Raw genomic sequence first — 13,233 nt, forward strand, 5'->3', positions numbered from 1 at the left:
AAATTCTGCGATCGTACAGCAACATTTAATGAAAGAAATAAGTGTATAATTGAGTTCATTATATTTTTATTATCACAATGCACTCAAGAATGTAATTTCTAGCATTAAAATTAGAAAGTTATAGAGTTGGTGGACAAAAAATAGTGTAGATAAGTTTTTTCTTGTAATGGGTTTTCCTTCATTAGCGTTTTCAAAACTTACGAGCCGCCACTGACATTTCGTATACAATACGTCAAAGTTTACAGTATTCTGTAAACTTTGAATACGTCCCCGGTTTGTCTTTAGAAGAAGAATCGTCCATTTAGAGGAATCGCCAACACCGTGAAATTGTATCTTGATATTATGTCGATTTCGATCTTCTTGTTAAGATAACACAATTTTATTAATCATAATCAATAATATATTAAAATAAAAATAAAATAATTAAATAATTTATTTAATGTTATTTATTCAATGTCAATTTTATTAAAATTTATTCCACTGATGTTCAGGGCTACGTAGAGCAAACGGAAAAAATAATGGTATTTAAGATTTTTAAGATAATTACAAAAGACTGACTTTTTAAAAGTTTTAACATCCTATAACTTTAAAACTAACCATTTTGGCACCCATGTTTATATGAACTTTTTTTATCTCTTAAAAGTTGCTATCAGACTTGGATTAAGGCAAATTAATACAAGTCAACATTAATAACACAACTAACAATCGACAAAATATCAATACAACTTTTAATCGGCATTAAACATATAATTTTTTTTAGAAAAATATTCCAATGATAACCCATATGCACGTCCCTGTTGATTATATCGAGACTTTTTTAGCATTAAAATACGTCGCACTTTTAGTAACTTTTATCTTTTAAATTTCATTCGAATCTCTAATTAATCGAAAAAAAAATGAAGAATTGAACCCCCTGTAGCTACGAAAAGAAGCAGAATCGGACTTCTCTTGATATATAAAATAAATTTTAGTTTTTTCCCTACGCATATGTTATTTGAAGTACCTACTGTATACCTACTGTATGTCCCATGTCCTACTAAGTACCTACTGCATACCTACTGTATGTCCCATGTCCCCGGATTGGACAAGAGGAAAAACTTTTTTATTATTAACATTTTGAGAAAAATGCATTCTTCCTAAAATTCATTTCATTTTTGCTTGTTCTAAAATGGTTAATCCCGTTTATACTTTTCCAAATTTCCATACCGTTTTGGAGAAAATAATAAAAAAACAATAATAATAATAATATAATTTCGATTTCGTTCTTTAATAGATGGTTATTATTATATTATTTATTTTGATTGGCGTCATATTTTTTCTGTTGATAAAGTATTACAATTTCCGATTACTCTTTTCACCCCTTTCGCACTGAACTAAATAAATGTTGTGCTTTTATAACATTTTAGAATAGCAGCAAATATGACATTAATTAAAATTCTATCATAACATTCTATCAAAGAAAGAAATCGAAGTTGTATTACTATTGAAACGCCTTTTGATTTTTGGAAAATTCAAGCTTATTTTCATATTTTTTCTAATTTTCCCTAAAACAATATAGAATTTTGAAAAAGTATAAACGGGATTAACCATTTTAGAACAAGCAAAAATGTTTATGAAGAATGCATTTTTCTGAAAATATTAATAATAAAAAAGTTTTTCATCTTGTAAAGACAATCCGGGGACATACTGTATGTTTTTTTATTACTGTGGAAATAAATATTAAATTCCAAGTTAGTTAAACCAGTGAAAACAACTAGAATTCACAATGGCCAAAAGAAGAATCTGAAAGTGCCGGTTTTTTTTCGATTTCTTCAGCGACATGATCGTCCCATTTAATGTCTTTAAGCTGGAGAAAGGTCAGTATTCGAAGGGTCACTCACAGGCTTTTTACCCTTTCGGAGTTCGTTAGACCTGTTTTCACAAATAAAATTCGACGAAACTTTATTTCACCAGGTTGCGCCAAACCGGTGAGACAACATTACCTACACTGAACTTTTTACACCGAAAAATAAGTATACTTTTCGGGTAATGCAGCTATTTCAAATGGAAGTAAAATAAAATTTTTCTGGTTTAATATTACTCTAAATTTTAGGTTTAAATACTGTCGATATCTTTAAATATCTTAAATTATCATAAGGGATTCAATAAATTATATATTCCTCTTAGTATCTACCATAGTATCTACCGCTTAGATTTGAAATTAATATGGTTCTGTATTCTGCTTACCTACCAGTTACAGATTAATATAGTTCTAATATCTAATTAGGAACATGTTTATTTGTATAGCTAAAATGTCAGAAAAAATGTTTAATTACTATTCAAAGAAAATGGATTTTCGTGTGTTTTATGTGGTTTCTCGATTATGAGTAGAGCATTTGTTGTTGCTTCTTAGCTTCAATCTACTAATACAGGGTGTTTCTTAATGTCATGCTAATACTTAAGAGAGTGATTCTTGGTCCTATTCTAAAACCTTTACCTTAATATATGCCCTAAACATCTTAATTTCTGAGATATAGGGTGATAAAATTTTCTTTTTTTCACAATAACTCTGATTTTATTATAGATATCTTTATGAAACTTAATACGCATCTTGTATGCATCAAAATATCTTTTTTGGTGTTCAAAGAATTTTATTTATTTCAACGTGCCATCCATACCGGTTTTACGTTGAATATTTTTGGAGTAAAAGGTGGTACACCACTGACTTCTCTTTACATAAAAATTATCTTCAAAATCGCCATTGATTTGTAAACATTTTTTATCTCTTGATTGTTGTCGTCCCATGCATAATTTTAGCTTAAAAAATTAAAATCAGTTTGTTTCAGGGTCGCATCGGTGAAAATCTGATGCTGGGGCTGTTGTGTGGAAATAATTTCCTTGATTTATGCATTTTGATGCATGGAAGATGTGTATCAAATATAACATTTAAAAATTAGAAAATTTTACCACCCTGTATCTGAAAAGTTAAGATGTTTAGGACATATATTCATATGAAGTTTTATTCTTAGAATATGTCCAAGAAACACCTCCTTAAATATTGGCATGTCATTAAGGAACACCCTGGTGTCCATTGAGGAGACATTTCTTACTTAAATCAAGGAAAAGCTTCGATTTTTCTGTGTCGTAAGTCCTAAGAAGGTGCCCGGTGGCGTAGAGGTACAGGCTCTCGTCTACCAATCTGAAGGTGGTGGGTTCGAATCCCACACCCGGCATTTCATCAGCCGACTATTTTTATTAAAATAAAAATAATTTGGGTACCTAGGTCGACTCAGCCTTAAATGAGTACTTGGGATTCACAATCCTGAGGTAATAATGGGCGGTTGAAGCGTAGTGCTATCCACATTACCTTCCTTGTATACCCAATGGCTCTAGTATGTCAAGCTGTACCTTGCTACTCCCAAGGCGTTAAACGCTATATACGGGAGCTATTATTATTATTATAACTCCTAAGAAATTTCTTCGAGTGCCTTAGATTGTTGGATTAAAGTTTAAAGTTGGATGATTCCCGTTCCAAGTTACGGATGGAGTCTTCCAGGTGCTTGAGTTCTACCTTAGTGCATAGTTTCATATACATAAATGTCAGACGCACTGTGGCAGAACTTAAATGAATTGAATTACTCAGCACTGTGAATTTTGTGAACTATAAACTAGTCTTTTTAAAAACAATAATTTGAAATTTACTGAAAATTAATATAGATTTATTTTAGGAATTGTATTTAGCGATGGTAAATTATGGAAAACACAACGAAAATTCTGTCTGCAAGGCCTGAAAAACTATGGTTTTGGTGGCAAGAAAATGGAGGAAAAAGTTCACGACGAATGCGTTGCTTTCGTTGAACGTTGTCGAAAAGTATCCAACCAGGAAATTTTTATGCACGATATTTTCGGTATTCCAGTTATAAATGTTCTCTGGGCCATGATCGCAGGTAAAATCTACCACTAATACTCGTATTATAATAATTAGAGGATATCGATTAAAATTAGATTAGTTGCTGCTAGAGTTACTGCAACAGCCATTTCCAAAGCCCCTCTATTAAACACATTATATTGGTGCAATTATAATGCTCCCGCAAGATGTACTTGTTTCTTTGTTCCGGAGTCCATTAAGAGAACATACTGTTGGGCTATCTATTATCCAAACTCATGCTCCTAAACTAATATCAACCAGTGCAAGACTTACGCAAGACAAAGATCAAAACCTAGCATGGAAGACTCTTGCGGTCTTCTACGCACTACGGCATACGTCACGCTTTAGAGCATCATCAGATTCGGAATTACGAGCGTTCATTGTTTCTTTAACCGTTCCATTCTAGAATTTTTTATGTCTACCTCTCTTTCTTCAATGGAAATATTTTTTAGGCACCGGTATACGCAGAATATGTCCAAACTACTTTAGGGTCAACACAAGCTGCATTTTTCGATTCGATTTAGGATAGGCCTGACCTCGATGTTTGTCTTTTTCCATTCTAGATATACCTGCGCTTCTTCCGAGGTAGGCTATTTCAACCAATGAACTATATACTAAAGTATATAGTTCAATGATTTCAACCGTGTGAGGCAAGGTATCAAGTCGTTTGTCTGGTTTATCACGTACCGTCAATTGATTGGTTTGAACGCGATCAAATGGCGGTTGAGTTTTCACTTGTGTTCCAACTGGCTTGCGGAGAAGACTATGGGTCTGGTTGGTTGGTGTTCACTCTTGCATTTCGTATTATTTATCATTACGTAAAACGGAGTTTGTGTGGGATTGCTTGTGTTCAGTTTTGCATTACAACTTAAGATTGTGCAAGCATAGGATCGAAAAGCATGCGTGTCTGAGGCGACCTGTAGTTAAAAGGCGCTCATGTTTTTCAAATATGATATAAAAAGTAATTTACTGGCTCAAAATTATTGTTTTAATTTACTGCAAAGAGTATATTCACGACTATTGCAAAAAAGCAATGCAAATTTCATAAAAATATTTTGAAACATAAAAATTTATCAGACAAATAAATATTATTTCTTTCTTCAATATGACTCATTTATTCATTTGCACTGAATTACTTAAAATAATATTTATTTAAATATTTTCTATGTAGAAAAGGTCTCTAGTAAAAATTGCTATTAAAAAAAGTGTAACGGTTCTAAGAGTCTTCCAGCAAGATCAAGACAAAGACTACAATAATTAGACTGCAATACCAAGACCAAGTGAGTCTTGACCTTGGTCTTGCATTTCCTCATCTCTAGGCTTTCCAAAGGGATTTTGAATACCTAATCTTGGTTATAAAATTATATTTAGATATACAACGCTCTTTAATGATATACTGCTATTTTAATAAATTAATTATATGCAGAAATATTTTAAGAAGTGATTTGGGCCAAACACTATATTGTTTATAATTTTTGAATGACAGTAATGAAACAGTTTCAATTTGTTTTAGGAAAAAGATTTGACAATGACGACAAACGTCTACATAAACTACTAGATATGATTCGCGAATGTTTCAAAATAGTAGACATATCAGGAGGAATAATAAATCAGATTCCATTCTTGAGGTATATTGCACCATCAGCTAGTGGGTACAATCAGATAATGAGTATGCTAACAAACATGTGGACCTTTCTAGGGGTAATTGATATACTTAACATATTTTTAACAACAATAAAAATTCAAATTTGGATATACAGGGTGGCCCATTAGTGCGAGGCCCATTAGTCGTCGTTGTCGAAGATATGAAAAAAGTTTTATACAGATATTGCATGGTTTATAAAGGGGCATATCCTAAAAATATTTTATTGGATAAAGGGTGTCACATAAAAAAGTTATTATAAAGTTTTAAGTTTCTTTAAATTGCACCCCTCATTTTTCTGTAGATATTTATTTGAAGCAATCTGCGGTGCTGCCATTCTAATACTTATTTACTAAAACTTTGGTCATTATAAAAACATTATATCCGAAAAGTGGTAGAAAACTGTGGAGTGAATATAACTTTATTAACACTTACTTGGCTACATTTTCCCAAACAACAAGGATAACAGAATAAATCCGTATAGAAAAATTTACATTTTCATCTACAGGGTATTTTTTATGGCGTCACCAAAATTGGAATATTTAAAATGCTGTATCTTATTTTTTTTAAATGCAACACCCTGTATATTAGTTTTCATTCAGATGCAGAATTAAAAAGTGAACATTTTTTTGTATTTAAATAGTTCTAGAGTTTCAAAAATAATTGAAAACTGTATTTTAGGATATATCAATATGTAACTTTTCTTGTAATCTCAGGTGTGAAATTAAATATCTATATTATTTTGAGCATCTACAAGAACTCAAATCAATTTCAACAAATTTTATTATCAGCTAATGTGATTGACAAACGATGTATGGTGTAATGCATATATTTCCAAAGTTTGTAACTCTTATTTTAGGAAACGATAGATGACCACAAACTTTCTATGCAATATACTCCCAGAGATCTGATTGATTCATTTTTACAACACACGGAAAAGAAAACAGACGAATCATTTACAGGTAATTTTGATTTTAATCCAAATTTAAATTTCTATATTACATAAATTATATAAATCTGACACAACACATCAAAACACTTAATTTTTAAACTGAGAAGCAGGACCGTATTAGTAGATGGTCATTTTCGTATTTTTAGCAGTTGCTCATTAAGTGTACAGGGTGGTCCGAACTGCATTCCGGAAACATCGGCAGCATATTGTGCATATAAAAATAAGTAATAAAAATAAGTAAAAAAGTTCGTAACAATGTATGTCCTAAAATAGTTAGTTTCGGAGATACAGGGTGTAGAAGTTTCATTTTTATTTCGATTTTTTTCCAAATAATTTGTGAAGTAACGTAAATATTTGGATGAAAATTGGTGTCTGGAGTTTTTTTTACACGAGAAATTTGATTTTGATGTCAATATAACTCCTACTTGTAGGGGGCGCCACCTACATATATATTTACTGGTTTGAAGAGTAATAACTTTTCATCCGTACCTGTATAAAATTACTGAGTAAAAAAATATACATTTAAGACGTATTTTACGTAAAAAAGGTCTTTTGGTAAAAATCGCTACGACTAATGGTTCTCGAGATATTTGGAATTGAAATTATCAACACCTGTCATCATTGGCATAAATTAAACATGTTGACTAATATATAGTTATTAGACTAAAATCATAAATTTGAAATGTTTTTGTGCTAAAAATTCAACAGAAACTGTATTATTATCATTTTTTCGCAGATAAATTTATAATTAATTTAAAAAAATAAAAATTATGTTTATTTTTTGTCAATAATGACATGTATTGACTATTTCCATTCTAAATATCTTGAGAACGGTTGCTCGTAATAATTTTTACCAAGAGACATTTTTTACGTATAAAATCGCGGAAATGTATATTTTTTCACACAGTAGTTTTATACAGGTACGGCCGAAAAGTTATTACTCTTCAAAACAGTTAAAACACATGTAGGTGGCGCCCCCTACAAATAGGAGACATATTGACATCAAAATCAAATTTTTCATGTCAAAAAACTCCCAGACAGCAATTTTCATCCAAATATTGACAGTACTTCAGAAATTATTTGGAAAAAATTGAAATAAAAATGAAACTTCTGCACCCTGCATCTCTAAAACTAAGCAATTTAGGACATATATTTATACGAACTTTTTTACTTATTTTTATCTGCAAAATATGCTGCCGAAGTTTCTGGAATACAGTTCGGACCACCCTGTATATTCCTATAATAATATATTACTATAAAGAAGTTTTATGCCTAAGTCAAGTCATTTTTCTTTGGTATTTTTGTTGTTACACAAAACCAAAGGAAATTTCAGAATTGAAACAACACGGAATTGAAAAGAGATGTAGAGACATAGAAAATAGCAAGCTTTTAAGCATCTAATAATGCTAACATTGTGTTTTGGTTGATTGACGCGTTTGGTTGACTTGTGTAATATTTTGCTGTAACACCAATGATTTCAACCTAAATGACATTCTTCTTTGTTTAGATCAACAACTGCTTTCGATGTGCCTTGATTTATTTATGGCAGGCGCAGAGACAACAAGTAACAGTTTAAGTAAGTCCCACAATTAAGCTCACAATAAACCTAGAAAAAAACATTTTTGACAGGCCACATCAAAAGCACATGTGCAAAATATGCAGGCAACAGTAGCGCACATTGTCAAAAAACACATGATAAAATAGTAACACTATTTTAGTCTAAACATTTTTAAATGTATATAAATATGCTCTTTTTCAAAAATATTTCGATAACAAGGTATAGTTTAACTTTTAACTTATAAAAACGTTTATAAAGGATAATATAAAGCTATATCTACCTTGTACGGGTCTTTTGCTATTATTTCTGGACTTCTTATTATACTGTTCTCTATTATAGAAAAAATGTTTGATAATATAGATTATTTTTAGGTTTTGCCTTTATGTATATGATACTTTATCCAGATGTCCAGAAGAAAGTACAACAAGAACTTGACAAAAAAATTGGGAGAGATAGATGGCCAACGGTGGAAGATAAAAATAAGTAATAATTAACTTAAAAAGATACAAAATATATTATTATCCTATTTTCCAGTTTAAAGTATACTCAAGCAGTACTTATGGAAATCCAAAGAAGATGCAACCTGGCGCCCATGGGAGTAACTCACAGAACAACGAAAACGACCTCTTTATATGGTTACACCATACCAGAGAACGCTGTTATTCTTTTGAATTTATACAGCATCCATATGAATTTAGATTATTGGAAAGATCCCATGAAGTTTAAACCAGAAAGATTTTTGGATGAATCTGGAAACATAACTGTCGATGAAAATTATTATTTGCCGTTTGGACTAGGTGAAGCAAATTTAAATCAACTTTAATATTTCACTATAGATAGGCGTTCTCACATACCCCTTAAGCGATTTTATAGGCTTGGTGCATTTCAGTTCATTTTAAAAATTCCGACCGCAGCGCTCAAACGACAGAAATTAGAAGCACCTGGTATAAAAGTATTTCACGCAGTCCCATTTATGTCGATCGAACGTGTTTATTTTTTGTCAATAATGACATGTATTGACTATTTTCCTATTCTAAATATCTTGAGAACGGTTGCTCATAGCAATTTTTACCAAGAGACATTTTTTACGAAAAAAATCACGGAAATGTCTATTTTTTTTACACAATAGTTTTATACGAGTACGGACACGAAAAGTTATCTCTTCAAAACAGTTAAAACACAAAATGTAGGTGGCGCCCCCTACAAATAGAAGGGATATTGACATCAAAATCAAATTTTTCATGTCAAAAACTCCCAGAGAGCAATTTTCATCCAAATATTGACGGCACTTCAGAAATTATTTGGAAAAAATCGAAATAAAAATGAAACTTCTACACCTGAAACTTCTATCTTCTGTATCTCCGAAACTAAGCCATTTTAGGACATACATTTATACGAACTTTTTTACTTATTTTTGTGTGCAAAAAATGCTGCCGAAGTTTCTGGAATACAGTTCGGACCACCCTATATATTCCTATAATAATATATTACTATAAGCGTTAAGTATAACAAACTATAAGGAAGTTTTATGCCTAAGTCAAGTCATTTTTGTTTGGTATTTTTGTTGTTGCACAACACCAAAGGAAATTTTAAATTTGTTTTTTTAAAAAGTAACTGTGAAAGTTATAAAAATGTGCCTTAGAAAACTATAAAAAATATTTCTATAACAGATATAACAAATAATAAATCGAAAGATAATCGTAAATGTTATAAAACTGTATAAAAATATCTATTCATCAATTTAAATGTTGCGACCGATTTTTGAAGTAATTTCTTACGAATCCATTAGACCGCTAAACGCAGTGATTTATTTTAAAATTTATGTATAAGTGACAAAACGTCGCTGTTCGAATACATATCAATCATTCGCAGTGTAGTGCAGAACTAGCTTCTTCTGATATAGAGACTATATCTTCATTCCCGAGAAATTATAATCGTTGTCAGAAAATATGTTGTTTTATATATATTTTTTGAAACGTTTGTATGTTTCCAAATTCCTACCGACCGCAACATTTTGATCAGCAGTAAGTTCTTTACACTTTGACATTAGAAAATACTAATTTCATTCTGGAATTGAGACTATGTCTAAACAATAGTGTATTGTCTTATTAGGAGTCAAAATTATAGTTTTTTTGACGATGCTGTAAAGCTATTCCGACGTTACAGGGAGGCACAAAATGTACATTTTTACTCCGAATAGAACATATACGGCTATATGCCGTATATGTTCTATCCGGAGTAAAAAAGGCAATAAGCTGGACTGCAGCAACTACCGTGGTATATCAGTGACGAGCACAATGAGCAGGTTATATGGTAGAATTTTACGTGATCTCAGAAGAAGATTATAGAGAAAAGGAGGAAGAAGAACAGAATGGTTTTAGAGCAGGAAGGTCGTGTACAGATAACGTGTTCTGTTTAAAACAAGTTATAGAAAAAGATCGGCAAGAAACTTGGACACACATATAACATTTGTTGGCTTGCGGAAAGCGTACGACACTGTCCCAATATCAAGACTATGGAGGGTACTAGAACAATCTACGATCAACCATACTAGAACAATTCACGATCAACCATACTTATATAACAGCTCTTAAGGAACTACATAAGGACGCAAAATCAAAAATAAAGGTAGGAAAGGAGCTTACAGAAACATTTATAACCGACAAAGGCTTGCGTCAAGGTTGTTACATCTCCCCTACTCTCTTTAAAATATACGTTGCAGTCGCTTTAAAAAATTAGAAAAGAAAGATCCGTGGTATGGGCATAGAGATTGATAATGAATGTTTGTTCACACTCTAATTCGCAGACGATCAAATAATAGTTGCCAATCAAGAACAGTTAACCTAATATGGAATCTTATGGAGCAAATCAATAATAAAGCGAAGAAAATTCAATATATATGAAACCATGATAAAGAGCAACCTCCTGTATGGAGCAGAAACATGGAGAATAACTGAGAGATACAAGAAGAGGATAGAGGCCGTAGAAATGGATGTCATTCGAAGATTAATGGGAATTTCAAGACAACAACGAATAAGAAATAATACCATAAAACAACAAATGGGTATAGAAGGTACGATAACACAGGATATAGAGAAAAAGCAGCTGATCTGGTACGGATATGTAGAGCGAATGAAGGATACTAGATGGCTTGGGCTTTGATATTGGTTATTTTCTTGGGAAAATAATCAATTGGCAACCAAAGGGCAGAAGAAAACAGGGAAGACCGAAACTGGAATGACAAAAAAGCGTACACAAAGCGATGAGTGAAAGAACCAGCCCCTGGACAGCCCACCTGATGAAGGGTAGGCCCAGAAACCGGTTGTGGGAGTGGAGCTTGGTTCCCCCCTTTACGACAAGCAAAACAATTTTCTTTTTACTTTTTCTTTTTTTTTAATTTTTTCTCTACTTTCGATTTTTCGAAATTAGAAAAAATACACAGCTAAAGGCAAGAAAATATTATTTATTAATATACACTAAAGCTGTAAGAATTTTGTTCATTTCATATATCAAAACATTACAAATATTTTTTTTAATCAATTTCAAACATTGCTAATAATATAAACAGTAATCGAGCAACAATTTGTACACTTGTTGAATTTGACACTTAATATCAGTTTAATAATATATTTTTGTACTTTTGTGCTTAGGCGTAACAGTGCTTTACTTTTATGCATAGGCGTTGAAATTACAAAAATTGATATTCTTGAGACGTTTGAAATAAAATTCCTTTTGATCTGAAGCGAGCGACTTTTTATGCGGAATATATTGGTGACCGATGTGGAAAAATGGGACGCACCGTAGAATTGTTAATGTTATCGGTATCGGGCAGAGTTATAAAGATTTAGCCATTTAGGAATAGAACTTTAATTGGAAATAAGTTCTTATCATTTGGAAATCCGATTTAAATATTGTTTTGAACTAAAATAAAATAAAAATCTGATTTAAGTAAAAAAAAATCTGATTTTTTTTATTTTTTTAAAAAAATCATGATTTTTTCCAACCCTGGTTTCGGGAGAGTCGAATATCCGGGAAGGTTGAGTTATTGAATGTTATTGCACCCACCAACCACAGTGGTTCCTCTTAATTAGCTGCGCGGTCATAACTGTTAGATATCTAGATATAGCTTGACTGTTTTTACTTGACTAGCTTTCTTAATAGAAATTGATAACAAATGCTAAATAAATGTATATAAAAAACTTAATGTAATATGTATTAAAAAAATTGGGCCCAGTTCGTGTGATTTGCATTTTAAGTTCTAACTATTCGGAAAGGTATACAGATTATGTTTGCACATATGTACATGTTTTTTCATATTGAAGTGGTCAAATTTATTTTAAATGTTGAAAAAATAAAAGAGACAGTTGTTTCATTTTATAAATACAATTTTATTGTCAATTGATATACAGTGTGTCCACGAAATAAGTTGACACGAAGAGGAAAAAATAAGTTACTTTTATTTTAAGACAAAAAGTTAATCTTTAACCACCCAGTATAAGATCCGGCGGCAATTCGCGGCAGCCAGTGGCAATTAATTTATATGCAATATACTTTAAGCAACAAGTATTATCATGTCGTTTAAGAAGATTTGAAAGGGAAAGTAGTTAAAAGTCTTAAAGAGTGACAAGCAAAAATGTAAAAATACTATTTTTGTTGCCTTCAAATAAATTGCCATAAACTAATATTACTTAGGTTTAATTAAGTGCAAAAAAGAAAAAACAGTTTTTTTACCTTCTTTTCGAACGTCCATTGCAGAAAAGGCAACAGCTTTTATCAAATTTAATAAAATAAGTAATTAATTGGCGTTATTTGAAAACTGTTTGTCATTTACACATGTCATTACATATACATTTCTTATAAAAAAAAGCGCTACACTAGGCTTACTTGATTTTGTTATTTATTATGTATCGTTTACAGGGGAATATAAGAAAAGTATTAGCAACAGTTTCATGCAAACATTTTGAAATTAATATTTCTAAGTAATGACCTATTTTTATACTTTTTGAGTTAAAGCAACAATTTTCATAAAATATTATTTTCTTTATAGGTAAGCGTCGATGCTTAGGGAGAAGGATTAGCCAAAACCCAGATATTTCTGTTTTTTACATGTTTGCTTCACAATTTTACGTTCGAAGCTGTTGACGGATTTTACCCCTGCGAGGAACCCTACGACG

At 31.4% G+C, this 13,233-nt stretch overlaps 1 protein-coding gene across 1 annotated transcript in view; it reads left to right on the forward strand.

Moving 5' to 3' along the window:
- The window catches only part of LOC115885225 (probable cytochrome P450 305a1), a 37,195-nt gene that overhangs the window by 3,997 nt on the left and 19,965 nt on the right, over positions 1-13,233 (forward strand). The window contains exons 4-9 of the mRNA XM_030904061.1: positions 3,708-3,926; positions 5,421-5,608; positions 6,409-6,511; positions 8,009-8,077; positions 8,431-8,542; positions 8,594-8,861. Of these exons, the coding sequence (XP_030759921.1) occupies positions 3,708-3,926; positions 5,421-5,608; positions 6,409-6,511; positions 8,009-8,077; positions 8,431-8,542; positions 8,594-8,861 (959 nt within the window). The remainder of the gene's footprint in view (positions 1-3,707; positions 3,927-5,420; positions 5,609-6,408; positions 6,512-8,008; positions 8,078-8,430; positions 8,543-8,593; positions 8,862-13,233) is intronic.

The sequence above is a fragment of the Sitophilus oryzae genome, unplaced genomic scaffold, assembly GCF_002938485.1.
Source record: "Sitophilus oryzae breed Bouriz unplaced genomic scaffold, Soryzae_2.0 scaffold_377_pilon_pilon, whole genome shotgun sequence".
Lineage (NCBI taxonomy): Eukaryota > Metazoa > Arthropoda > Insecta > Coleoptera > Curculionidae > Sitophilus > Sitophilus oryzae.